At 50.5% G+C, this 24,225-nt stretch overlaps 6 protein-coding genes across 6 annotated transcripts; 2 read left to right on the top strand and 4 right to left on the bottom strand.

Moving 5' to 3' along the window:
- Positions 1-1,588: 1,588 nt before the first annotated feature.
- Positions 1,589-3,202, bottom strand: BDP81DRAFT_463949 (uncharacterized protein; the record flags this gene model as incomplete). The annotated part of the gene is made up of 5 exons (XM_060594089.1): positions 1,589-1,610; positions 1,765-1,977; positions 2,482-2,608; positions 2,656-2,959; positions 2,999-3,202. The coding sequence occupies 5 exons, from the start codon at positions 3,200-3,202 to the stop codon at positions 1,589-1,591; spliced, it is 870 nt and encodes a 289-aa protein (XP_060441426.1).
- A 627-nt stretch (positions 3,203-3,829) lies between these two features.
- On the bottom strand, positions 3,830-4,228 carry BDP81DRAFT_327823 (uncharacterized protein; the record flags this gene model as incomplete). Its single annotated transcript, XM_060585165.1, has 1 exon — positions 3,830-4,228. A coding segment is annotated over one exon (399 nt), but the record flags the coding sequence as incomplete, so codon positions are not given.
- A 1,855-nt stretch (positions 4,229-6,083) lies between these two features.
- Positions 6,084-8,176, top strand: BDP81DRAFT_397716 (PIF1-like helicase-domain-containing protein; the record flags this gene model as incomplete). The annotated part of the gene is made up of 4 exons (XM_060588362.1): positions 6,084-6,365; positions 6,414-6,626; positions 6,723-6,814; positions 7,720-8,176. The coding sequence occupies 4 exons, from the start codon at positions 6,084-6,086 to the stop codon at positions 8,174-8,176; spliced, it is 1,044 nt and encodes a 347-aa protein (XP_060441424.1).
- A 331-nt stretch (positions 8,177-8,507) lies between these two features.
- Positions 8,508-9,714, top strand: BDP81DRAFT_435785 (uncharacterized protein; the record flags this gene model as incomplete). The annotated part of the gene is made up of 2 exons (XM_060591076.1): positions 8,508-9,204; positions 9,257-9,714. Coding segments are annotated over 2 exons (725 nt in total), but the record flags the coding sequence as incomplete, so codon positions are not given.
- Positions 9,715-15,151: 5,437 nt separating this feature from the next.
- BDP81DRAFT_355918 (uncharacterized protein) lies at positions 15,152-17,387 on the bottom strand. The gene is made up of 2 exons (XM_060586298.1): positions 16,696-17,387; positions 15,152-16,634 (listed from the first exon to the last, which is right to left on the bottom strand). The coding sequence occupies exons 1-2, from the start codon at positions 16,905-16,907 to the stop codon at positions 15,206-15,208; spliced, it is 1,641 nt and encodes a 546-aa protein (XP_060441422.1). The 5' UTR covers positions 16,908-17,387; the 3' UTR covers positions 15,152-15,205.
- Positions 17,388-17,819: 432 nt separating this feature from the next.
- BDP81DRAFT_452891 (phospholipid-translocating P-type ATPase) lies at positions 17,820-22,596 on the bottom strand (the record flags this gene model as incomplete). The annotated part of the gene is made up of 5 exons (XM_060592786.1): positions 17,820-17,841; positions 17,945-17,989; positions 18,117-18,240; positions 18,366-18,799; positions 18,851-22,596. 5 exons carry the CDS (start codon positions 22,594-22,596, stop codon positions 17,820-17,822), a joined length of 4,371 nt encoding a protein of 1,456 aa, XP_060441421.1.
- Between the last annotated feature and the right edge of the window lie 1,629 nt (positions 22,597-24,225).

The following is a 24,225-nucleotide window of genomic DNA, read 5'->3' as shown; positions in this document are numbered from 1 at the left end:
GCCAGTTGCCAGGCCTGCTCTGTGAAGCCTTTTTTCACCTTCCTGAATAGCAGCCGTTGAGTGCTGGTATCATTGTCGAGTTGGGTGTATAAGTGCAGTTGACCGCTGAGCTCTGCCAGCTTCCTGGGTGTCGACCAGACCACTGCAGAGGAGGCAGAATCCCATGGCTCAACAGGGGTAGTTTGTTGACCATTATGGCATCGCTTTCTGCCCTGACTAGTTGGTTTGGGTGTGGTGGGCTTAGCAGGAGGCTCAGGTAGTACCATAGGGTTCATCAGGGGCTTAACCATCGCCACAGGGTGTAGACCAGTCCACTTCCAACCACTTCTGATGTTCGAGACTGATAGACCAGCAAGTCGAGCCTTCTGGTAACAGTCCAGGAAGTTCCTTTTACCTATAATGGTAGAGTCGTTCCATTGAGACAAGTAACCGAGCTCCTTCCGATAGGCTGACTTAACAGGGCTGAAGACAGACTGGTCAAGAGGCTGGAGGACATGAGAGGAGTGTGGTGGTAAGAACAGTAAATGGATATTGTTAATATAGCAATTCCACATGAAGTCTGTCGTCGTATGACTCCCATGCCCATCCACAATCAGCAGTCGAGCCTCCCCCTCAGCCTCAGGCATAGTCTGTGGGATGAACACCTTCTCTAACCATTCAATGGCAGTTAAGTCTGTAGTCCAGCCATTATCTGTTGCTGTGAACTCCCACCCATCGTATGGAACGATATGTAATGGAAACCACTGCTGTTGGACTGTCTTCCCCTTGAAAATGATAAGAGGACGAAGTGCCCTACCCAAGGCTGAGATACACTCAATGATAGAGACCCATGCCCTCGACCCAGGTTGTTTCTTGCGAACAGACGTCGTCTCAGCCATACCCAGCACTAACCCATTAGCTCCCTGACCCTCGAGGATGCCAGTCTCATCCATATTATATCTGTTGGCTGGTTTGATGTCCTTGATCTCAGGGATAGCGAGGAACTTAAACCAGTTCCTAATGACCTCAGTAGATGCCCCATTAACGCGTCTAGAATCGATAGAACGACTTCTCTGAACCTTAATGATAGGGTTCCTTCTCACAAAGGCATAGATCCAGCCTTTTCCCAGTGGTTTGGTATCCCCAGCAGCAGCCAGAACTCGCTCTGCGAATTCCTTCACCTGTTGGTGCGTTGGTGCGAGGCCCAGCGAAGCCTGAATGCGAACCCATTGTGCCAGCTTACTCTCCTGGTCAGGAGACAGCCTCTGCCAGTCAGCAAAAGCCACTTTCCTAGTCTGACCACCTTGGAGACGTAGTTGGAGGGTTGATCGTGGTATCCCATACTCCAATGAGGCTCTCTTTTGACTCTTGCCGTTTGAGATGTCCTCGAGAGCCTGACGAAGCTGATCTTCGGTATATTGAGGCATTAGATATAGAAGAAGGTATGTGCAAAAGATGAGCCCATTTGGACGCGAATTGAAAATGTTGTGATAAAAGGAGGTTGGGGGTGGGCATTGGGTTGTGGTGGATTTTCGCGTTTTTGTGGGTGCCAGAAACAGGGGGGTGCCAGGAAGTGGGGGGTTTGACTTATATCGCTCGTTCTGTGACCCTAGTACAGATAAGAAGCCGTTCTGTGCCTTTAGGTAGTATGACATAGCTTTGTTATTCTCGCCAAGCATCTCGAACAAAGAGCCGAGATTTTGAAGTACGTTCAAGGCAGGAATATAGGTCTTTATGGCGTCTGCTCCAAGTGCCTTCTCGTAGCCTTGAAGAGCCCGTTCGTACATAGCCTCGGCCTCTTTGAGTCGGCCCTGGTCCGAGTAGAAGATGCCTAGATTATTGACCGTCGAGAGTGTCGATGTGTGGTCTGGCCCTAGTGCCTTCTCCTTGCCTTGAAGAGCCCGTTCGTACATCGCCTCGGCCTCTTTGAGTCGGCCCTGGTCCGAGTAGAGGTTGCCTAGTGCATGGAACACCCATGTATTGTCTTTCAACTCGATACTGGTCTCCAATATCTTGACGCATCGGTCGGCATGTTGTAAAAGTCGTCGTTGGACTATCCAGTACTTGCTTTGCTCTCGACTAGGGATGTAGGAGGCTACACATCGTACCGCGATTCCGGCAAGCGGTTGGCTTGTTTCTGTATTGGGCACGTGGATCGTCCATGCATGAACACACCCATGTATGCTGTATCCTGTCGATTCTGGCCCCAACTCCTGGATTTGGGTATTGCGCTCTGCTAGCCTGTGTTCATAGAGAACCCTCATTGCTGCGTCGAAATCAAGCTCGTTCTCCGTCGTCTTGTGAAGCTAGAGCAGCTTCTCCGCTGTTCCTGCCTGTAATATTTCGTACTATAAATCTTGGTTATCAAAATATGCCCACAGACGGAGGAGCTCGGCCGTATGCTGATTTTGTAACTGAATATGCCGGAATGAGATATTCTACGTGGAGTATAACGCGTGATCGTACTTTATTAATTCTGGACTTTCCTGCTGTAAGCGTAACTATGCTTTTTCATATATCTCAAGATATTCCTTGTAGCTAGTTGCTACTTGGTCTAGGTAGGCCCTAGCTGTTGCGAGTGCGAGTGGAAGTCCATTAAGCCGTCGCGTAAGCGTCGTGGCATCGGGATCTGTTTGACTACTTAGTCGCATATAATTCGTCATTTGAGCGGCTTACCTTCAACAAGATTGTTACGATTAGATGTTGATGTAAGTATCGCTAAGCTATCGTTGACATCCCTCAGCTTGCCTAGCGGAATACGTTTGCCGAGTTTCACCGTTGCAGATCGGGTGGTGATGATGACGGTACCATGGTCGGTCTCAGGGAGGTATGATCGAATGTCGTACGCCTTTGAAACGGCTGAGCCGGAGAGCGTATTGCCTGGATTAGACCAGCTACCTGCTGTTCCTGGTCTCGTACTGCTTGCGATCCCGTTACGACGATCGAATCTAACGTTATCATAATTGTCATAGACGACAAGCTAACGGTCGTTCTTGGGTTGGCTCAACCACGATTTGACTGCCTCTAACGTCTCATTAAGGTCCTTATTTGCCACGGCGTTTTTTATATATAACACGGACTGATATTGGCGTGAAATTCGCTGAGCCGCTCGGTAGAAACTCTGCTTCAGCGTTGTCTCGTCTGTCGCGTTGATCCAGATTGAAGCCGAGTAGTCGGTGCGATGCTGCTTAGTGTAGGCTACAGCTAATTGGGTCTTTCCCATACCGCCCAGGCCATGTAGGAGGGCGGTGCGACGTTCGCCAGTCCTTTTTAATGCCTCATGCAAGCATCTGAGTTCATCGCCTCTGGCCACGAAGCGATTCACGCCGCTGAATTCCGATATGCTAGGGGCAAGTGCAAATGAGGTAGCAGCTGGGTCATTTGACTGCCATCTTATAATATAGTTATATTAGCATACGGTTGTTAGTATTCAGACCCCTCAACTCAGAACTTTTAGTAACTAGCTATCTGATTTCCAGCTACTTGCCCCGTAATACATCTAGGCGCGCCCGCAGTTTGCTGTCGGCGTTGGATTCCGAGGGAACAGGGGTGGAAATGGCAGTCAACTCACTCTGCTTCAGTGCTTTCTTGTACATGTCCTTGATGTTGCTTCGTATACGCTTGAGGTTGTCTTGGTCTAACTCAGCTTTACTAAAATTTATATATCGTGCTATGGTCGGTATCTAGTCTGACGACATTCTCGCGATCGCCTGGCATGCCTAGCCGAGCGCTCTCCCTTGGGACAACCTGAGAAGAGGCGTAAGTAATAGCTTAATATGAGAAGAGAAGCGCTTACGTTATCAAAGCCTCCCTAGAAGGATATAATGTCGTACTGTAAGAGCTGGTGCCTCTAGTGCTCGTTCATGATATCCGAAAAAATGCTCCCTTGCTTCAATGTCTCCAACATATCATCGCCTTTCTGGAAGCCTGTCGCTGTAGCGATCTTGGTAGCTAGACTTCTAAGACTCACTAGTTTCCAGTCGCCGCCGTGATGGGGTGTTGCGAAGAATGCTAACCCCTTGGTGGCGTCTTTGATAGGTGTGTAGTTGGGATTGTTGTGTGCGTTGATGAGTGCCTGCTTGATCAATAGCCCGCCTATGCTATGTCCTAAAAAGAGTATCGGTCGAGAATTAACATCTTCCCGCTCTAGCCGTATGTCTTTGAGAAGGTCGTTGGCTTTGTCGATAAAGGTGCTTCGATCCTTCCCGTATACGGCGGTGGCGTTGTATTGGTAGAGGAAGATCTTCGAATCGGGAACGTACTTAGGAAGGTTATTACGGAGCTAGAGGCGTCCTGTAGGTCCTGACGGGGTTCGCTATGTGTCCTATGCGTGATCGGCATCGTTCTTGGATCGGGGATTCAGGCCGTGTACGGCGATGATACTGCGCTAATTAGCCACGTCGAGATAAAAGGCTATTCAACGTACTCGATCTTTACTGTATCCTCATCAGCGTTCTGTAGGCCAGGTGAAAGCTGGCGTAGTGGCTGTAATAGGAGGTTATTGAATGTTCTGATTACGGATCGTTTTTCTTACTATATCGTTCGTCGCGTTGGGGTGTTACTTTGTCTCGTTACCTCGTGTTGACTAGGACCTTTACTGTTGACTTTGAGATTGGGCAAGAGGAAAAGAATGCCCTGAAGATATAGTGCTCACGGGAGTGAGGGGTTGGGCCGTAAGCGCCAGCTTTGTACGGCTGAGCAGTGCGTCCCTGGCGAATCATGGTGAAAGTAACTGCTAAGTCCCCTAACATGGTAGCATGGCCATAAAGAAGATGGTGATTGGGATATGCACTAGTCACTAACGTGGTTGATAAGCGAGTGGATCAGACAAGCGAGTGGATCAGCCGACCGCGACCACAGCACATTTGCGACCGATACGCAGCACTAAGAAAAGTAATTCAACTGGGGAACCGCCGGTAAACCGGCTCCTAAGAGAAGTCCTTCCGTTAGGAAGGCAGCATAGGCTAGAGCTTAGCTCTTTTGACAAGCACCTGGACTAAGGGAAAGCTAGAGCGAAGATAATAACGTCATGCTACTACACACTTCCAGGGTTACTTCATGACAGCTCATTTGAAACAATAGCTGTAAGTATTATTGGACGAATATTCATGGAGTGGGGTAGCAACACACTCTGCAATATATTAACACTATTTACTTCTTAAGGGGATCAGTATACTACGAACATCTCGAATAACGGCCCAGTACAGAGGCGACACGATGAACAGCCCAACCATGTATAATGAACCTGGGTCAACACTTGTCAGGGACAATAGTTTGGCAACATTAGTATAAGTTATACCTTGTATATAGTATACTATCAACCCAAACGACCTCACGAACGAGGTGAATATGAAGCTAGCGGCGTTTAGGGTAGAGGACGGGCCAGTAGCAGAGGAGCTCATAGCACAGTTCCGGAAGCAGATTGGGCGGGTCCAGCACGTTGTCCGAGACCCAGTCAGCTCAGCTAAGTTCTTCCACCGAGAGATGGACCTCTTCTTCAAACACCTTATCTATACTAAAGAGGCTTCTATATTTAGTAAGGTATCTTATTACTTTGGCTATGTTGAAACGAACGAGCGTGGGGCGCTTCATCTTCACGGATTCCTCTAGTTAGAAGCAAATATAGGACTACCCAACCTGTTTCAAGACATAGCCAACCCAAACAACGCGGGATACGGGGATCAGGTCTGTGAATATATCGACTCTGTTTTCAGCGAGGTACGTATCGAATATCACAAAGGCATATCGTATCATTAATACCAAGCGAACAACAGTGTGGAGACGAAGCCAAAGCAAAGCAATACCGTAGATGGGAGACAGTGTTTGATAACATCAAACACATCACCCAAAACATGGACAGGCTTGCAGAGAACTATGACAACGAGGCCAATATGGTCGCATGTCGATGTCAGATCCATGTATGTGGTGCTACATGCACAAAATACAGCATCAACGACAAAGCCCAGGACAGATCTCGGCATCCTTGTCGCTTCAAAGCACCATGGGCCCAGTGGCCGAAGACCGAGTTTACTCCCAGCGGCCTTCTCCGTATACAGCGAAACCATGACCGGATCAACCGGTATTGCCCAGCTCTTGCAGTTGCCATGCGACACAACACAGACTCCATGTTTCTGCCAACAAACTCGGCATCATTGTCAATGATTTACTATGCGACAAACTACTCAACGAAGCTGGATACACCCCTTTGGAAAAGAATAGCGCTGATGCTCGACCTGTTTGACGGCCTAGATGAAGGAGCCCATGGTGTCACACCTACTGGTGGCAGTGATACGGCACAGACCGCACAGCGGAACAACAAAACTCGGCAGTTTTTCGCCCGGCTAGCAAACCAGATCTTCACCAGCCGTGAGATCTCTTCGGTGGAGGTATGTAGTAGGCTGCTCAAGTATAAAAATAGTTATTGCAGTCAGCAGAACTGGGGGAACATCACCCTTAGTGCTTTGTACTGGGTCCTATTCCGGCGGTGGAACCATCTCCGAGATGCCGCAGACCCGGAGACGCGGCTCCGTGCCGCTCCCGAATTTGTGAGCTTTGGCCCCGGTGGTCGTAGCCTACCGGCACTCGAAGCATACACACATCGCGGTCCGATTCTTGAGGAGCCTTGCTTTTATGATTACGTTGCTCTGGTAAATGTACGGAAACGAGGACCAAGGTCGAGAGTAAACAAGGAAAACTTCTTACCTTTCGAGACCACATTATAAGACTACGATTGCTGGATATAGGAGTTACGACCGATCCCGAAGCAAGCCGTTCCTGTCATGTCTGGGTACCTAGACTACGACCTCCGTGGAACAGAGGAAGGCTTTTATCAAAGGTAAGTATTTATAAGTATAATATTAAATAGAAGCTTAACGCACTCTATAGATCGGTATATATACTCCTTGGTTTATTTGTGCCATGGGGTCGGTTCGTCGATCGTACGGAATAACCGTCCGACCTTTGGGAAGAACTCTAACTAACCCTCCCTGGCCGTATTAGAGCCTTGGTCGATAACGTTAAACTCCTTTACAAAAGTGCAGAAGATGCTAAGAAAGACGCAAAGTTGTGGGCTAGTCGTAATGAGGGCGATGAGGGGCTGGAGTTCGACCTGGTCGCGGACGAGGTCGATATAGGCGTAACGTGGTAGCCGGATACGACGAACCTCTGCCATGCTTTCCATGATGCTATATATGGGTTAAATAGCGGGCCGAGCGTGGTAATGGAATCCCCGGCTATCTAAGGACTCCTGAACTCGCTTGACGAGACCGACTTTTCCAATATTCCAAGTAATAGCGACGATGACAAAAGCGGTGGGGGGCGAAACGCGACTCGTTACTATCATATACCAATGGTCATGGCTAAACGAGACCTAAACTCCACCAAAGCGGTACGGGACAGGCTGCATAAGGAGAGGATGTTAGCTATAGAAGGCGATGAGATGGCTCCAGGACGTAATTATATTGGTGTTGGGACCGGGTTCGATGACGACGTAGCAGACGAGGTTTACTTAGTAGATCCTATACCTCTACGTACGTGGGTTGGCATCGTACCCAGCGATAACTTCGCACGGGTAGGGGCGGTCATCAGCGAGGCTAGGACACTGAACCGGATGCAAAAGATAGCCCTTGGCCTCGTATACGACGCTCTGGATAATTAAGGGACCGCTACCGAGCAACAATATCTCTAATATATCGGGGGTGGTGGCGGGACTGGGAAATCCTGGCTGATCGATTCCTTGAGAGAGGTATTTGCCGCCAAAGAGTTATCTAGCCGGCTCGTGATCACCGCGACCTCCGGGACTGCGGCAGCCGGTATCGGCGGCACTACCATCCACTCCGCCGTGGGGTTAACCTTCAAGGACCAGGACGGGCAGACTAGCGACACCACTTTGACTGCCAGCCTGGACAAGGCCAAGCAGAGATGGCGCCGACGGGATGTCTTGGTAATCGACGAGGTCAGTATGTTGGGCCTGCCGACACTTTATGACATCGACCAGAAGCTAAGGATGTTGAGGGGCTTCGCGGACAAGCCGTTTGGCGGCATGCCCGTGGCAATTTTCACGGGCGACTTCTTACAGTTTCCACCAGTAAACCAGAGCAGCCTCCTCAAGGACTTCACCAAGCTGCCCGATATTACAACACACACTAGACCGAGTAGGAATGCATCGGAGAAGAGATGGAAGGAGATGGAGGCTTAAAAGCTCTGGCTGCTGTTTACCAACGTCGTAATTCTTGAGGAGCAGAAACGGGCCCAAGGAGACGCCTATCTTCTGGGCCTACGGGAACGCATCCGAGAGGATAGGCAAACGCTAGAGGACGCCGAACGACTCTAGATATAATACAGGGCCGACTCGAAGTTCGATTTCTCCGGCGGCAGACGCGCCATTATACCGCTTAACAGACATAGATGGGACATGACGCTTCATGCTGCTCTCGCATATAGCGCAGAAACAAACCGGAAGATGTCGCTCTATCTATCAGGACACAGATGGGAATCGCGGGTCCCTGCGGCAGCAGAAAGAACGGCTGCTATGCTACTAGGAGACGGGACTAACCTCCCTGTAGCTAGGATATTCCCGTTTGTCGAGGGGATGCTAGTAGTGGTTAATGAGAACAAGTATATGGGTCTTAAGGTCGTGAACGGCGCAGAGTTTACGGCCGTGAAAGTCCTTTATCCGCCCGGGTTGGAAGAAATCTATATAAGCGATAAGCTCTTAATAGTCCTCGGGCCCCCAAGCGGCATCGTCCTGCGGTCTAAGGAAACCGACGGCCTGGCATTCCCTAACTTACCTCCAGGCACTGTGGTGCTCCCAGCCAAGAACGTCCGGATAGAGAAGCAATATGTGAAGACATTGCGACCGGGGATGTCGAGTAAGACCAAGCTGGGGCTGATTCGAACGGGACTGCCGTGCTCGCCAGCCTTCGCGCTGACAGACTTCAAGGCGCAAGGAAGGACGCTCGACAAGACTCTTTTGGGGCTGTACGGAACAAGGGGTACAAAGGGTATAGGGGCGTCTGGCCGAACCAGCAAACGCAGTGCCATAACCATGTACGTACAGCTATCGCGTGCTCGGCGTTTCGATGACATCGCCCTTATCGAGCCGTTGAATACGGCAGACTTCCTGGCAGCAACAATGCCCAAGGACCAAATAGAGGGCATGAAAAGGCTTACGGCTCTGGCGGAGGAGACTGTCGCACGGTTCGAGGTAGCGGGGCGTCGGCAAGGCTGACAGATGGGTAAATAGATAGACCCTGGCAAGCTTCAAGGCAATACATACCGATCATCACCCAGCCCCTCTCCAGTGACCATGTCAGCGTCGGCGTCGGCATCTTGGGCCACGCTCGAATCCTTCAGCATACACATCGTAAGAGACGTCACAGGACCGCTGTAAGCTGCCTATTAAGTAGTGTGCACTCCCCGGGTCTCGAAGGTACGATGAAGCGACAAAAGCAGTAATACTTCCGATACCTGATGGCCCATAGACTAGATATCCCGCATCAGTTGAGCCACAGAAGCATAAGCCACCTCTATACGCTACACGAGTGACTTATACTGGAAGAGCAGCTGAGCCGCAGACATCCGGGCAAACATCGACGTCCGATCGGAAATACCCGCATTCCCGAGCGCCCTGACCTCCGCCTCCCAGCGCTCGAACGAGGGAAAGCATTCCCTGAGAGTCCCTGATGGCTGGGCGACGGTAGGAGCAGCAGGCAGAGCACGCCGATTAAAAGAAGAATCTAATAGCGTCAATTATATAGAAATATAGGTAACGTAAGGCATACATACGGAAACTGCACAACGACGACTGATTGTTCCAGAAACAATTAGCACACGCTCCTCGCGTAGTATGTAGGCCGTCGTTAGTCTGAGCGACGACACATTCCCTCCAGGGCCCATTCGCACGCCCACACCTACCCCCCCCTGCTCGCACGGGCCGAACAGGCTCCGAACGCGGGGAAACTATGTTCCCACGGGCGAATTATGGGACGACAAGTTCAAGTGATGGGAAAAATCCCCTTATCAGCAAAGCATGGGGGATAAGCCCTCTAGACATATCATATCGATTGGACCGAAAGGTGACAGACCCGCTATACATATGGGTCTGCTTAAGCCAGTAAAAAGGCCAGGCACTCCGAGTAAGAACCCACAAAAGTTGCGGCTCTCAACCAATACATTTGAAGGTTCTTTTTTGCCAATCAGCTTCAAGCTTTGATTTTACAGGGGTATGGTAGGAAGTGGTAGAAATGGATTTTTTCTCGGGCCTTGTACATTCTAGAAGAAATAAGATTAACCTTCCTAACGGAAGGCATTGAAACTATTTAAGATCCTCTTCTTCAGACATTTCTTCAGCAAATTGACATGTTCGTGCATTATGACCAGTGTTCCCACAGACGCCACATCGCCGTTGGCCCGTCTCGGTCCTCGGTCGGCGACCACTACTCCGGCGTGTTTCCTCCTCGATCTGAGCTGTTGCTTCTCTCTGCGACTGAAGGTCCTCAGCCTCAGCTATAGTAAGACTTCCTCCTTGTCTGAGACGTGTTTTCTTAGCCCTCCGGCGCCGGCTTAGTAGGTTGTTTTCCTCACGAAGGATTTTGTTCTCAGACCTTAATAACGCAATCTGGTGCATAAATCCACGCGCCCCCTTTGATAGATGCTCAACAGCTTCAATAATTGAAGTTGGTGAGCTATTCTGATGGCGGGAGATCCTCCTTTTGATGAGTTCAGACTGAGAAGATGCTTCTGTTGGGTTGTTTGGCGTCTGAGAAGTCCACGCAGGGGGTGTTGTTGGGAGGGATCCTGGAGGTGTTGGAGTGTGTAACCTGATATCAAGCTTTGAAAGCACACTTTCGGCACTCAAAGGGACAAGCCCAGCCCCTCTGAAACCTCCCTGAATGTTCTTTTCCGTAATAGCTTGGGCAAAAGCCTCGCGAAACGCAGGGAAGAAGTCTTCCTTTGTAATATGCGTATTACCCCGGCGCATCTTATCCTCAATTTGTCGACCATAAGCCGTCTTTAGTGGCCCAAAGCACCCAACGTCTAAGGGCTGAAGCAGATGAGACGAATGGGCCGGCATACAGAGTGTGACGATATTGTTTTCCTTGCAATATATCTCGAAGTCGGCAGCGTGGTGACTTTCATGCCCATCGACGACGAGGAGGCGATAACTGCCAGTTGCACGCAGTTTTGTATGCCGATCAAAGTGCTGGAGCCAATCTAGGCCTCTTTCGTTTGTTGTCCATCCGTTGTCAGACGTTGCAATGACCCAGTCGCGTGGGAGATTGGTTTCCGTGTACCAGGTGGAGAGGTGATATTGGCCTGCAACGATGATATACGGCGGGACGCTGTAGCCCGACGAACTAATGGCCTGAATGACTGTAACCCATTCACGGTCACCAGGCTGCATCATTTTCGTGTTTGAACGCCTTTCGGCGCTCGTGACGACCATCCCAGATGCAATCTGGCCCATCATAAACCCAGTCTCATCAAAGTTATAGATATCAGAGTCCACAATACCATATTTCGCGATTGTGTTCGCCACAAGGCGAAACCACGCGTTTATGGCGTTTGGATCTTCGCATTGGGCCCTCTTGTAGTCGTACTTGCGAAAAAAGCGCGTCTGGAGCTGTGGTTGTCGCTTGACGAAGTTCGAAGCCCAGCGCTTCCCAACTGGGGGCGCGTTGCGGTCGGCGAGCAGTCGATTAGCCATTTCTTCCACACCTCTAATGCGGGGAGGGAATGATCGGGAATCTAGGTCGAGAATATACTCAACTAGCTTCTCTTCTTCAAGCGTAGTCAAATTCCGCGATCTAGGCATAGTGTCGCGTCGTGATAACTTTCCCCTTAGACGATGGCGTAAGGTTGAGAAGGGTACTGAGTAGATCCGGGATGCCGCTCGGATACTAAGATTTGGTGTCGTTTTGATAGCCTGAACCGCTAAGGTTAGCTGGCCTTCATTACTTTGTGATGACATGCTTGGTTGTGGCGTAACGCCTATGAAGGGTGGAAGATATGTTGGTCGCGGTCGGCTGATCCACTCGCTTGTCTGATCCACTCGCTTATCAACCACGTTAGTCTTTTAATATCGTAATAAAGAGATAAATTATGGTAATTATTTGTAGGCGTGAGATTATGGAAAATCTGGCCGTTATTCCGCTGTCTTGAGCGACGACGTTCAGACTATCTGAACTGCGCTCAAAACGTTTGGGGAAAACATGGGTTGACATGGGTCCACTAGCACTAATGGTACTGGAGAATTTATGGAACATTCAAGAAGACCTGGTCGTTATCCAGTATTTCAACCTATTTCTAGACTACTTACTTGTTGCCAGCCCTCAACTCCGCTTCAGCTACTCTTGTTTTCACCGCTGGCTCTCTCAATGGCGCCTAACCTCGTAGCTTCGTAGTATTTCTTTATCCGTGATATGATCCTTAGTAAGTTGCTAAGTAATGCCCAGATGGTTCGCTTTGTCGGGTATAGTACCCGTACTATTAGTCATATTAGATCTAATTTATAATGCTTTGGAACGACGAAGGCCCCGCCGAACGTGGTCGGCCGGCCGCGATCCGTAATATAGCCTATGCTCGAAGTACTGTTAGCGTAACTAATTCAAAAGCCGTTCATGTACTAAGACGAAATGGTTACTTTCTTGTGGAATGAATTCGAGGTTCTCGTTACTACGTGGAGTATCGGTCGGGTTCTCGAGGCGGCCGGTTAGTCGAAGAAGACGATCCGTTAAATAGCCAAGTAGCGGAACGACTAACTACGCGGTTATTACCTGCATAACCTATCTAACTTCCAGTCCTATCACTTAGTATACATCGACGAGTCTAGATATAATAAGCGAGCTAGATTTAGACGAACCGCGTGGTCGCCGCTGGGAGTGGCTCCTATCCAAAAAGCGCGGTTTCGCTGTGAACGCAGACATCAGATTTTACCTGCCTATGCCCGGGACGATATCGTTTTGTGGCGCATATTTCAAGGAACGACTGATCGTGCCATGTTTGAGGACTTTATTGCGCAATTACTCTGCCACTGCGGAAGATGCCCGCAGCCGAAGTCGGTTCTCGTAATGGACAATGCCTCCATCCATCACTCGGACAGGCTCAAGCAGATATGCTCAAATGCGGGGTCAAGCTCCTCTATCTTCCGCCTTACTCGCCCGACTTGAACCCGATCGAGGAGTTTTTCTCAGAGTTGAAGGCATTTCTCAAACGGACAGGCCAGAGTACGAAGACCTCCCTTACCAAGATCTTGGAAAATTCCTCCAGTGGTGTGTCGACGTCGTTGGGGCTAGGAGATCGACTACAGAGGGTCATTTCCGGGACGCTGGGCATAGGATAGAGGAACCATAGCGATGTGCAGAACGCAGAAGTAGTAGAATTCAATCATGGCTGTAATATTTGACCCAATGCTCGACATCACCATCAAATCTCGTTGCAATCCCCCTTCTTACACACTCCTCAGTGAAGATATTAGGATTTCTAATTGTTATCCACTTCGAGTTTTTATCCACGTCCTACAGTTGTCACGGTAGCAGGCAGGTTGTTTGGCAGGTGGATGCTGGGCAGGCGGATCAGACAATCTATTGCTACGGGCAGGCTCTATCCTAAGCAGGTACAGGCTCTGTTGACAAGACGTAGCTCAAGGAGCTACGTTTCTGGACATGCGCGACAGAATACAGGATGCAGAGTTTTATCCAGCCTCAGGCTTACGTAACCCGGCCACCGGATTACTCAACACCAACCTCAAGGTTGGGGTCTAGGACAGCGGGTCTGTGACAACAGTGAGATTTCTAAAAGCTTGTCGGGCAACTAGATGACATATTCTTAAGTGAAAGATGATTGCACTAATGTGCAAGATCGAACTGGAAACCCCCAAAAGTACTACGTGAACATAAGTAGGCTATAAGTACTTGAAGTAGCAGAAGCGAATATTGAGTAGCGAATAATGCTGTGTATAATCCGTTTTCTAAACATTTGTACCAGGTGGGGCGAAAGCTGTTAGCAGGGCCTCTATAGTGGGTCGGTATAGTAATATGAAATCAAACTATATTGGTGCTAAGACGGCAGACGTCCGTGCGGAAAGACATCAGAGAGTTGTGAAAGGGATGAAGCCCTTTTCGCTGACTACTTGTTACAACCCAACATGCATGACCAAGAACAGGGCCTGCCCCGCAGGCTCGCGGCGGTTATAATACACCACATATGCAGGAGATAAGGGACACTAGGCACCCTCTCACGGAACGGAAGAACTATGGTACAAGTCACGTGATGATAAGATAAGACATGAGCGACCATGGTGGGGCCATGAGCGACCATGGTAGGGCCATGAGCGCTCATGCCAAGTAATGAGCGCTCATGCCGAACAATGAGCGCTCACCCGATCAGAGGAACTGATCATTGACAAGGGATATGTTCAGGACCAGGACTTGTATATAGGATGAACTCTAGGACAGACTTTCCATAGCTCTTCAGCAATTAACTTCGTATCAGATCTTATGATCGCTTTCAGCTATCTTTCCTGAGAACCTCTTTGATAAGACTACGATTGATCACCGCAGCCTTCCCTTACCTTACGACTTACAGACATAGCTTCCCTGAAGCTATCCACGACTACGATTACTGTTACCAGTTCCGCAGCCTCAACTTCTGCAAACATACCTCACTACGACTAGCTGGCCGTAACACTACTGTACGGGGGATCTGATGAGATAGGCGAGGTACAGCATCACAGGTATGGCGGCGAGCAGCGCCAATGAAGGCACGAAACCATAATCGAGTCCCAGAATGCCGAGCATGATGTCTAATAACCAACTCAATAGCAGTGCAAAGACTGCCCAGCGATTGAAACGAGTTTGCCGGCGGAGGATGCTTCTTATGTACTCCGTACCTCGTGGCGCTTGCAACTTCGCATCAAGTTGAATACCGAAGTCCCTTACAGGGGGAAGATGGCAAGTTTTAGTGCTTATGGGAATGGGACTTAGGTACCTAGTCCAGTCCTGGGTTGTCGTAATTTGGCGTAAATGATTGGTTGTGGCAATCGTGACGGGATTTTGAGCTCCCACCCGGGCCGTTGCTCCGCCATGTGGGGTCTTTGGATCCGATGTGGATAGTTAGGTTCCGGTAGTGCCGGGTTCGGCGATAGCACCTGCATCAGAGACCATGACTTTACCGATGAAGTGACCTCCACTTTAGAATTGAGGCTGTGAAAATGGACTGTGTGTCTTTAAATGCCCTTGGATTTCCTTCCTTCAACCACAATTACTGTCTCCTTCGCAATGGCTTCCATGTCAATCAGCCTCTCCACCTCAGAGTGCGCGACCTCTCTCTCCTTTCTAGCTCCGAAGAAGAACACAGCAAGCGCCGAAGACTTCCAGCTATGCAATCTTCTGCTCCGAGACGTGATCATAGTCTGCCAGAAAAACAGATGCGCAGCCAGCTGAAGGATAACGGGCAACACAATCCAAGCCCAGCGGACCCTTACAATAATCTGCATAGCCGTTTCTGTACCCACAACGCTCTTGAGTGCATCATTCCCTTCGTGAGTGGGATCCGTCGTACGCAAAACCGTTGACATGCCCAACGCGACGGCCTCCATGATGTTACTCATGTCGAATCGCGGCACCTGGGACGGATCGTGTTTTCGCGCCGTCATATACAGACGCAATACCGTCGGATTGCTCGATATGGGAGCCCATTCCTGGTAAGAATTCAGCGTGGTGGCGTAGCCAGAGAAGAGCTCTTCCAAAGGTCTCCGGATGAGCCCGCTAGCGTCAACATTCACCAGGAACGTGCCGTTGATCCAGCCTGTCGAATAGTTACCATAATCATGACTGTTTCCTCGATGGAAAGAAGAGTTGGATCCCGGCGGTCTGATAGCGAAGACTCGATGGAAGGGCTCTGGCTCAAAATCGCCAGCTGAGAAGGAAAATATGATCGTCTCGTTGAAAATGCCGGCGCTCAAACTGCTTTCGTATTTGTTCACACACCAGTAGAGTGCACACTCTTGCGCCAAGCCCTCAACGCCAACTCCGTCGATAGGTTGATCATCATCGTCGCGGGATGTTATCTCCCACCCGGGCAGTATAGCATTCACGTAGAGAATCCTCAATTGACCGGTGGTATTCAAGACCACGGGATTCGTCGTAGCATTAAGGCCCATGACATTGGTGCTCCGGTCCCCAAACCTGGTCCATCCGCTGCTCGCGCCATTAGGGAGGTCCCATTTACAACAACCCTCGTCTGTTGAACACTGGTCCGGGTCCTTTGCTGACCTCTCCGGGGCGCGTAACTTGTCCGTGAGGTTAGCGCATGCGGAACAGACCGCGAGCGACTCGCTGACACCGTATGAGACGTTGCCCCCAGAGGAGCGTGGATGTAGCTGCAGAGAATTGCGTAAGAAATTGTCGTTGAGGTCGCCATCAAAGTAGAGCCCCTGGTAGATATGAGGGCTGAAGCTCTGCGGAGCCTGAACGAAGCCTTGGTAGAACACGCTGTTGTCTGTGCTGTTCATGCCCGCTTCAAAAATGACTCGCGATACGATGCTAGAATTGCCAAATGGCGCAGGAGCAGATTCGAAAGTGGCAATCTGCTGGACAAAGGGATCCATTGCGAGACTTAGAATGGTGACCATGGCCCCGAGAGACACAATATCGCTGGAGTTTGAGAAACATCAGCCCTGATCTCTACATATTACGGAACCAAAACTGGACTTACCTCCAGCCCAACGAGATAAGAAGAGACATAGACCCCCAAGGGCCTTGACTCGCACTATCATGCATCTCCAGGTCGGCTAGTGGATGAACACCTCGATTCAATCTAATCCACTGACGTTGACTGACTGCAGCGCTAACGCCTACCGCCAGAGCCGACCTCGAGATGGTAGATAGCGTCGATATCAGGGCGTTGATTTGATTCCAAAGGGCCATTCCGGGAGAGGGCGATCACCGTGTAGCAGAAGCGTGGTGACGATGCCCGTGAGGCACACTGCGCTGGTGATTAAAGCCGAAATCTCGAATACCCAATTATCGGAACTCCACTGGAGGAGCTCTCCGAATCTACTCGGCTTACGTATACGTGGCATCTTGCCATCGCTTTGTGTCTCTCCTTGTTGAGGTCCCGGATTGGTCGGCGGCAGAAGACGGACGTTGTCGTCGTGCAGTTGAGCGGGAGTTTCTGTTGATGCGAGTTCTCCTTCGCGGTGGGACCCTGACCCATCATACTGTCGCTGGGCCAAGCCATTGTCCCAGTCCCAGCTCTCTCGGGAAAAGTCATTGCCAGTCTGGAGGGCAGTAAGGGGAATCTGAGGCGGCATTCGATCTGCTACGTTCGATGATATCTCTCGGAAAGGTGACGTGTTACTTGGACCGACGAAATAGTACCTATGTGTTCATATATGGTCTTTGGAGAAAACCATTGTCGCAAAAACGACGCCGTTAATTGCGGGCAGCAATTAACGCCATATATACCCTACGACACACCCCCTCAGATCCTAGCCCTGTGGAAGGGTAGGGGTCTGTACGCTTTTACCCGTGGCCGCTCTGGGCTTGTTGGGTGGCACTTGGGCTCTTTTAGACCTGATTAGGCGGCAAAACTGCCTACCCGAGCGGGAATTGAACCTGAGGCTTTAGATGTGGGTACGCGTCAAAGCTACACTTTAGACGGTTGTGCTACCGGTAGAATCCTGGGCTCATAACTGTCGCAAAAACGACGCCGTTTATTGCGGGCAGCAATTAACGCCATATATACCCTACGACAACCATCAAGATGTCTTTGAACGTTGATGCCATTGACCGCCCGCTGAAGGTTGACAGAAGGGTTCTGTCCGGTGATACCTTCTTTTATTCCCGAAGGTGTGCCAAACTGTGTTTCAAATAACACATCGACCATGTAAGCAAGGCTGCAGGGTTTCTTGCCGGGGTGCGGACTCTAGACAGGTCAGTCGTTGGCCAAAGATAGCACGTACATACATACTGGCAGGTGGTCATCTTCCCTTTCGGGCTCGTGAGGTCTATCGCATGCGCAGCCTGATTTCGACGGATAAGACAAGTGATGTCGGTTGAGTTTGCAGAGAGCAATCGTACGGAAAGGTTTGTGACGACGGCAAGGATTGACTGATAAAGGTCCCCAATACGTACCTTTCCCGTGCGTCAAGGACCACCTGTTGGACGGATGGTCCAATTTGCGCGTCGCTGTTGCCTGCATACGCGGGCTCAGCCCTTCGCAGATACTGCGTGAGGTAACAGGGGAAGCAACATGCGCCTGTCACAATATTTGGGCTATTAATGCTTCGCAACGATAAGAATATTTGAGCGATTAAGGCAGTGTATAGAACGGAAGGGGTATCTCTCGCAAAGGAATGACTCAACCCGCCTTCTCAGACTCACCACGAACAACATCCTCCTCCTCGCAATCCTCCACCTCTTCATCTTCATCCTCATCACTCGCCAACCTCCTCAGCCTCTCCCTCACAACGGGATCCTTCTCAAGCTCCTGCCAAAGCTCCAAGCGCCACTCGTCCGCACAAACGTCATCCTCCTTGCGCACCCAGGGCCACCTCCACAACCCTGCGAGGATAAGAGAGCGCTGCAGTGTGCGAAAGATAGTCTCCATGAGGATGAAGAGGGTAACCATCACAATCAGCGTTAGCCACCACGTCCAGTCCCGACCAAAGGTCTTTGAGAAGCCGTCGCGTACGGCGTAGATTGACGGGGCGCGGGCATAGATGGATGACAAGAATCCTTGCCAAGCCCACCATCCTGAGAAGGTGAGGAGGAAGCACCCCATTACGACACCAGACTTGTGGTGCGTCTCGAGAATGCTGCGACACAGTTAGCCGTGGTCTTCACAGAGGTATCCATCTTCCACTTACAAGCACTTGTAGTTGATCCAGACAACGCCAAGGGTAAACGCTAGGTTACCGACGGCGTAAAGACCTTGATCACTCGAGTGCGCGAACCAGACATAACCGGCCCAGACGCCCCAGTATGCCAGCACGCCTTGGATCGCTGCTGACAGCATCCAACCGGCATACTTCGCTAGGTTCAGACCCATGTTTCGCTGACCGTACACATACAGCTCGGGAACGGCAAGCAAGGTGTCGGCGCTGAGGTCTTGTTCCCAGATACCCAGACAGATGACGCACAGACTGGTGAAGAGCGTGTTGAAGACGGTTAAACTGGCCGATTCGTACAACGAAGTACCTGTGTAGCCGTTGTAGCGCTGGTATAGGGCCGTGGGGAGGTAGAAGAACATCTCCTTCCAGAAAGTACACAGGATAAACTTGGCTGTGCGCACGTAATTCCATCGTCCATGCACGAGAAGCAGTCGTTGGAGATATTTGAATTGAGCAATAGCGTAGTCGGCCACTCGAGCAGCTTGTAGTCCCTCCTTTCCAGAGATACCAACGCCAACGTGACTAGCAGATATCATTGCTAAGTCGTTGGCGCCGTCACCGATGGCAAGTGTAAGACCATGGCCCATGCGACCTCTCAGCTTTCGGAGCTGGGAACGAACGGTCTTGACCATGAGTGCCTTTTGCGCGGGAGAGGCCCGACAGCAAATGACAGAGTCCACAAAGGGGACCACTGAGTAGAACTGAGCTGTCAAGTCGTCCGACCTCTCGATCGTCGCGAGGGTCTGGCCATCGATAACGACAACACTATGAACACAGCCAGAGTGTAAGTCTTCGGATAGTGCCACGAGCTGGCCCTGGAGGTCTCCTTTAGTAACGTCTAGGGTGTAGAGATCGGACACTGGCTGGCAGATGCGGGTCGAATGAGCAATGTTGATGGCCGTTTCACGCTTGTCGCCTGTCAACATCCAGATTTTGATGTTCGCCCTCCGCAACTTGTCGATGGTTTCCGGGACGCCCTGTTGGAGCTTATCTTCAATCGCCGAAGCACCAACGAGGTTGAAGGACTGCTCGATCGTTTCTGCTGCAGCCTCGATCTTGTCTTGACGATCGGTCAAGCTGGTAGATGCAGCGTCGAAAGCCTTCTTCCAAGTGAGGTAGTCCTGTTCTGAAATAAACTTTTGGGCGAAAAGCAGCGTACGGAGGCCTTCAGTAGCAAAGTCATCAAGATGCTTAAAACATCTAGCAAAGATGGTCGAGTCATCGGCGATGGCAGGGTCGTCAAGGAAAGCAAATTTCTCGGGAGTGCTGTATGGAAGGGTGGGAGACCCGGGCGAGGCCTCGAATGATGTTGTGCGGATGTTAATAGAAGGCCGCAAGAGATCGCCCGACTTGCGCAACTTGCTTGTCTCGAAAGATTGGCTGCGATCCATGGGAGGCCGAACACTTGGGCCTGGTGTGCCGCGTGCGATGCCTATGCTCCTTCGCAAAGACATGCTAGCGCGACCCCCAATGCTGATTCTCGGTTCATGCTGTTCACTTTTTCGCAAAAGTTCGCGTTCAAGATCCGCACTTTGCCTCACATCCTGTGCCTTTTGCAACGCCATACTAGCCATCTTGAGCCTTGGAAGTATGACCGAGTCTGCGCCTTTACAGATGATACAGATACGACCATCGGGGTACCGCACGACAATGGACATCCTCTTCCGGTGGCTGCTGAATTCAATAACATCTAAGATCTGGAATGTCATATCCTTCGCTGCGTCAGCGGCATCGGAGCTCTGCCGCAAGGTGATGTTCGAGGATGTCCGCGACACAACAGTGTAGCCGAGTTCCTGTGCCGCCCGAACCATGGCTAGCTCGTCTGGAGAAGAAGACTGATATTCCACCTCGCCGTTGCGAATTTCCGGGAGGCAGGTATGGCAGAGGGCCATTGCGAGGATGTAGTCTTTGGCTCTTCTCGAGAACAGAGAGTAAGGCCTCAAAGCGATGAACTCTAGGAGATCGCTGGTGGTGACATCAGGCTGTACGTGGTCCGGACGCCCTGTGGATCTCCACTGAGAAGATGATCTTCGCGTAGATGGTGCTCGTGAGCGAGCCATCGATGGTCTGCCGAGGGTCTTTGGAGATTGAACATAGTCGTCAACGATGGCGTCGGTTCGAATGTGCTGCGTTGATATGCGCGGGATCCCCTTAGCCTCAGACAGAGAGTCTACTGAGCTGTTGTTTTCGCTGTCGCCATCTGCAACTTGGACGTCCGGTTGATGCAGCCAAGCTGTGCCAGCAATACTCAATTTGCGAAACTTCATTACGTTCTCCGTTAGCGTGCCAGTTTTGTCGGTGAAGATATAGCCGACTTGGCCCAAATTTTCGAGAATGGTGTTGGTATTGCATCGAGCTGGCGTATCCGTCTCGGCATGATACATCTCGACATCGGAATTGAGCATGAGAAGCTGTCCAACTTTGACGATCTCGAGACTGACGTACAGGGCCAATGGAATGACGTTGTTGAACTGGATGATGAATCCAATGATGATTTCGTAGAACTTGACTTCGGCATCCTTCAGGTACCATGTTCTCCGTTCTTGCGACCGCTGCCACATGACGTATCCCATAGAGCAGCCGACGGAAAGAATGATGACATAGAGCGCGAGGGAAAGAACAATCTTGTTGGCCACGGTCTCTAACGCGGGCTTCTTTGCCTTGGGGTGTTGATTGGCATTCATGCGAATCTTGCACTCCTCGCCAGTGTTGATGACTATGCCAATCGCAGACACCGTATTTCTCAGGATACTTCCTCTGTAGATAACCTCAGCTGAAGTCAGTGGCAGCGACTTTCCGTTGACAGTCACTCGACCGTCAAATTTGTAAAGATCAGGGTTTGGATCCTCGACTACGAACTCAGCATCGCAGGCCAGGATCTTCTCGACCGTATCGCATCCTTCCAGTGCAGCCGAGACTTGCTTGCTCTTGAGGTTCGTCTCGCCGTCAAGGGCCATTGTCTCGATGTAAGCAAGGCCATTCTCGCCGTCGGCATGGAGCAGGACGGTATCCGCAGGAACTGGGTCGTCTCTTCGTAAGTTGATCAAGTCGCCGACCTCGATATCACACCATCTCGTTGTCGTCCAGGGTCCATCGTTTACTGCTTGACCGGCGGCCGGTACTTGACGGCTTCCCGGAAGAGCGCTTCGGAGCTTGGACTGCCAGGTCTGCGGGCTAGCCTTGCGATGTTTCGAGTGCTTGAGCACACGCGCCGTTTCCGCATTCTCCACCTTGTCGAGCCGGTGGCGCTTGAAATCGTCATATCCCTCCTTTGCCACAGTGACCAAAACGAAGAAGAGCAGCGGCAAAATCGTCGTGAAGTTTCCCGTAGTCGAGATGCCAGGGATGGTCTGGGGTACGCCGACGCAGAGGAAGTAAAAATTGCCGATTCGGGAAAACTGAAAGAAGAGTTGTTTCGGGATAAAGTCATAAACAGTGTATCGGGAAGTTCGGATGGTGTTGGAAACAAAGGGATGACCGCCTCGTCGTTCGTCGGTCAGGGGCGCATCTTGGTTCAATTGGAGTGGGATTATGCGACCATTCTTCGAAGGCGGCAATGTTTTTCGACCCAAGACAACCTCGTGAAATACGCTCTTGCACCACAATAGAGCATCGCGCCTCGAACTAGCGTCCAGCCACTGCGCTTTGCCAGGAGCTTCTTCGTGGCCGTGCGGCGGCGTATCGCTCGCGGATAGTGGTTCGGTCGTGGGTTTCTCGTTCATCGTAGCGACGGCATTAATTGAGCGGGTGACAATTGCAAGAGTCGCGTCTTGCGTGATGGATCATTTCCGTGCGAAAAACGAGCGGTCGCATCGGTTCGGATCCCAACGGAGATCGTAAGGCTGCAGCAGATTCGAGCGCAGCACTGGAGATCATCCGATTTCTTCAAGGAAGCTGGACGTGCAGAGGAGAGGGTTCGACGATGCGCACTGCCATTCTGGTGTATCCCCGGCCAAGTTCGATGACAGGAGAGAAAAACCCATGGGGAGTGGCAAAGGACAAGAAACAGCGGGCACCAGGTTCGTCATCAACGGCCTGCATCCCGCGCGAAAGGTGGGCTGCCAAGGAAAATTGGCGAAATTAGAGGCAGCAAGCGTAATCTGTTGCTAAAGATATCAATCAGCGACGATTCTCCAGGGCAGAAATCAGCGGGCGGATTCCCCGTTGGTACCATTATCCCGTGTTGATCTCCCCACGTGGTGGACACACTGGCCGGGGCTATCGCTGGTTATGGACAATTGGACATGGTGCTAGTGCGAATGTGTGTCCTCGGACTCGATTGATTATATTGGGTGGCCAGGCCGTTCTCGACTGATTGAGGTCGATCGAAGGTTCTTCCAGAGTTCGAGAAGAAGCCCGACACTACGGCAGACTGCAAAAGGCACTCCGCCAAAACACTTTTTTCATGCATCAAAGCAGAAATCGAATTTTACAATCACCCCACCAACAATTATTAGACTTTACACTAGTGAGATAAACTATGGATATATTTTATATATAATTACGGCTTAAAATATATTATTAATTACATTTATAAGACCTCGTACAGCGGTATATAAAATCGTATATTATTATCAATTATTATAACTTATAGGATGTCCCGAAATCTGCCCGCCCCCGCCTATAGTTACCCTGTCCCGAGATCCTAGAAAAATACAATATCGCTACCGTCTCGTTGAGGGCTAGCGCTACTTATATCTGTCGAAAAAACTGCCGCGTATTTGCTATTACCCTAAAATAAATCGACCTCGCTATAACCGATAAACCCGTACCTAATCCCGCCGAAGTCCTACCTCCCGAATTCTGTAAATTCGGAGACGTCTTCTCCCTAAAAGAAGCGGAAAAACTACTACCGCACCGACCGTACGACTATTATATCTAATTATAGGAAGGGAAAATAGCTCCCTTCGGGCCGTTATACGCCATATTTAGAGAGGAGCTAATCGCGCTACGCGAATGGCTTACTGAGAACTTAAGGAAAGGGTTCATATGCCTTAGTACTTCTCCTATTACTTCACCCGTCCTATTTATGGCCAAACCAGGAGGGGGCCTCCGCTTCTGTATCGACTACTACGCGTTGAATAATATTACCGTTAAGGACAGATACCCGCTGCCGCTGACAAAAGAGTCCCTGAACAACTTGAAGGGAATGAAGTACTTCTCCAAGATCGATATTATTTCCGCCTTCAACAATTTAAGAGTTAAGAAAGGGGAGGAATACCTTATAGCCTTCCGCACCCGCTTCGGCCTGTTCGAGTCCCTAGTGATGCTATTTGGTCTTACAGGGGCCCCAGCCACGTTCTAGAGGTTTATCAACGATACGTTGCGAGAATACCTAGATATTTTCTACA

Source organism: Colletotrichum phormii (genome assembly GCF_030913505.1).
Source record: "Colletotrichum phormii strain CBS 102054 chromosome Unknown BDP81scaffold_20, whole genome shotgun sequence".
In the NCBI taxonomy this organism is placed as follows: domain Eukaryota; kingdom Fungi; phylum Ascomycota; class Sordariomycetes; order Glomerellales; family Glomerellaceae; genus Colletotrichum; species Colletotrichum phormii.
Note: the sequence above shows the minus strand (reverse complement) of the source record. Positions and strands in the feature narration are given on the sequence as shown.

Bases quoted from the DNA above. Each gene is read 5' to 3' on its own strand.
- BDP81DRAFT_355918 (XM_060586298.1), bottom strand. From the start codon at position 16,907: ATGGCCCTTTGGAATCAAATCAACGCCCTGATATCGACGCTATCTACC. The intron at 16,635-16,695 runs GTAAGTCCAGTT...CTCAAACTCCAG, and splicing joins CTTATCTCGTTGGGCTGGAG to CGATATTGTGTCTCTCGGGG.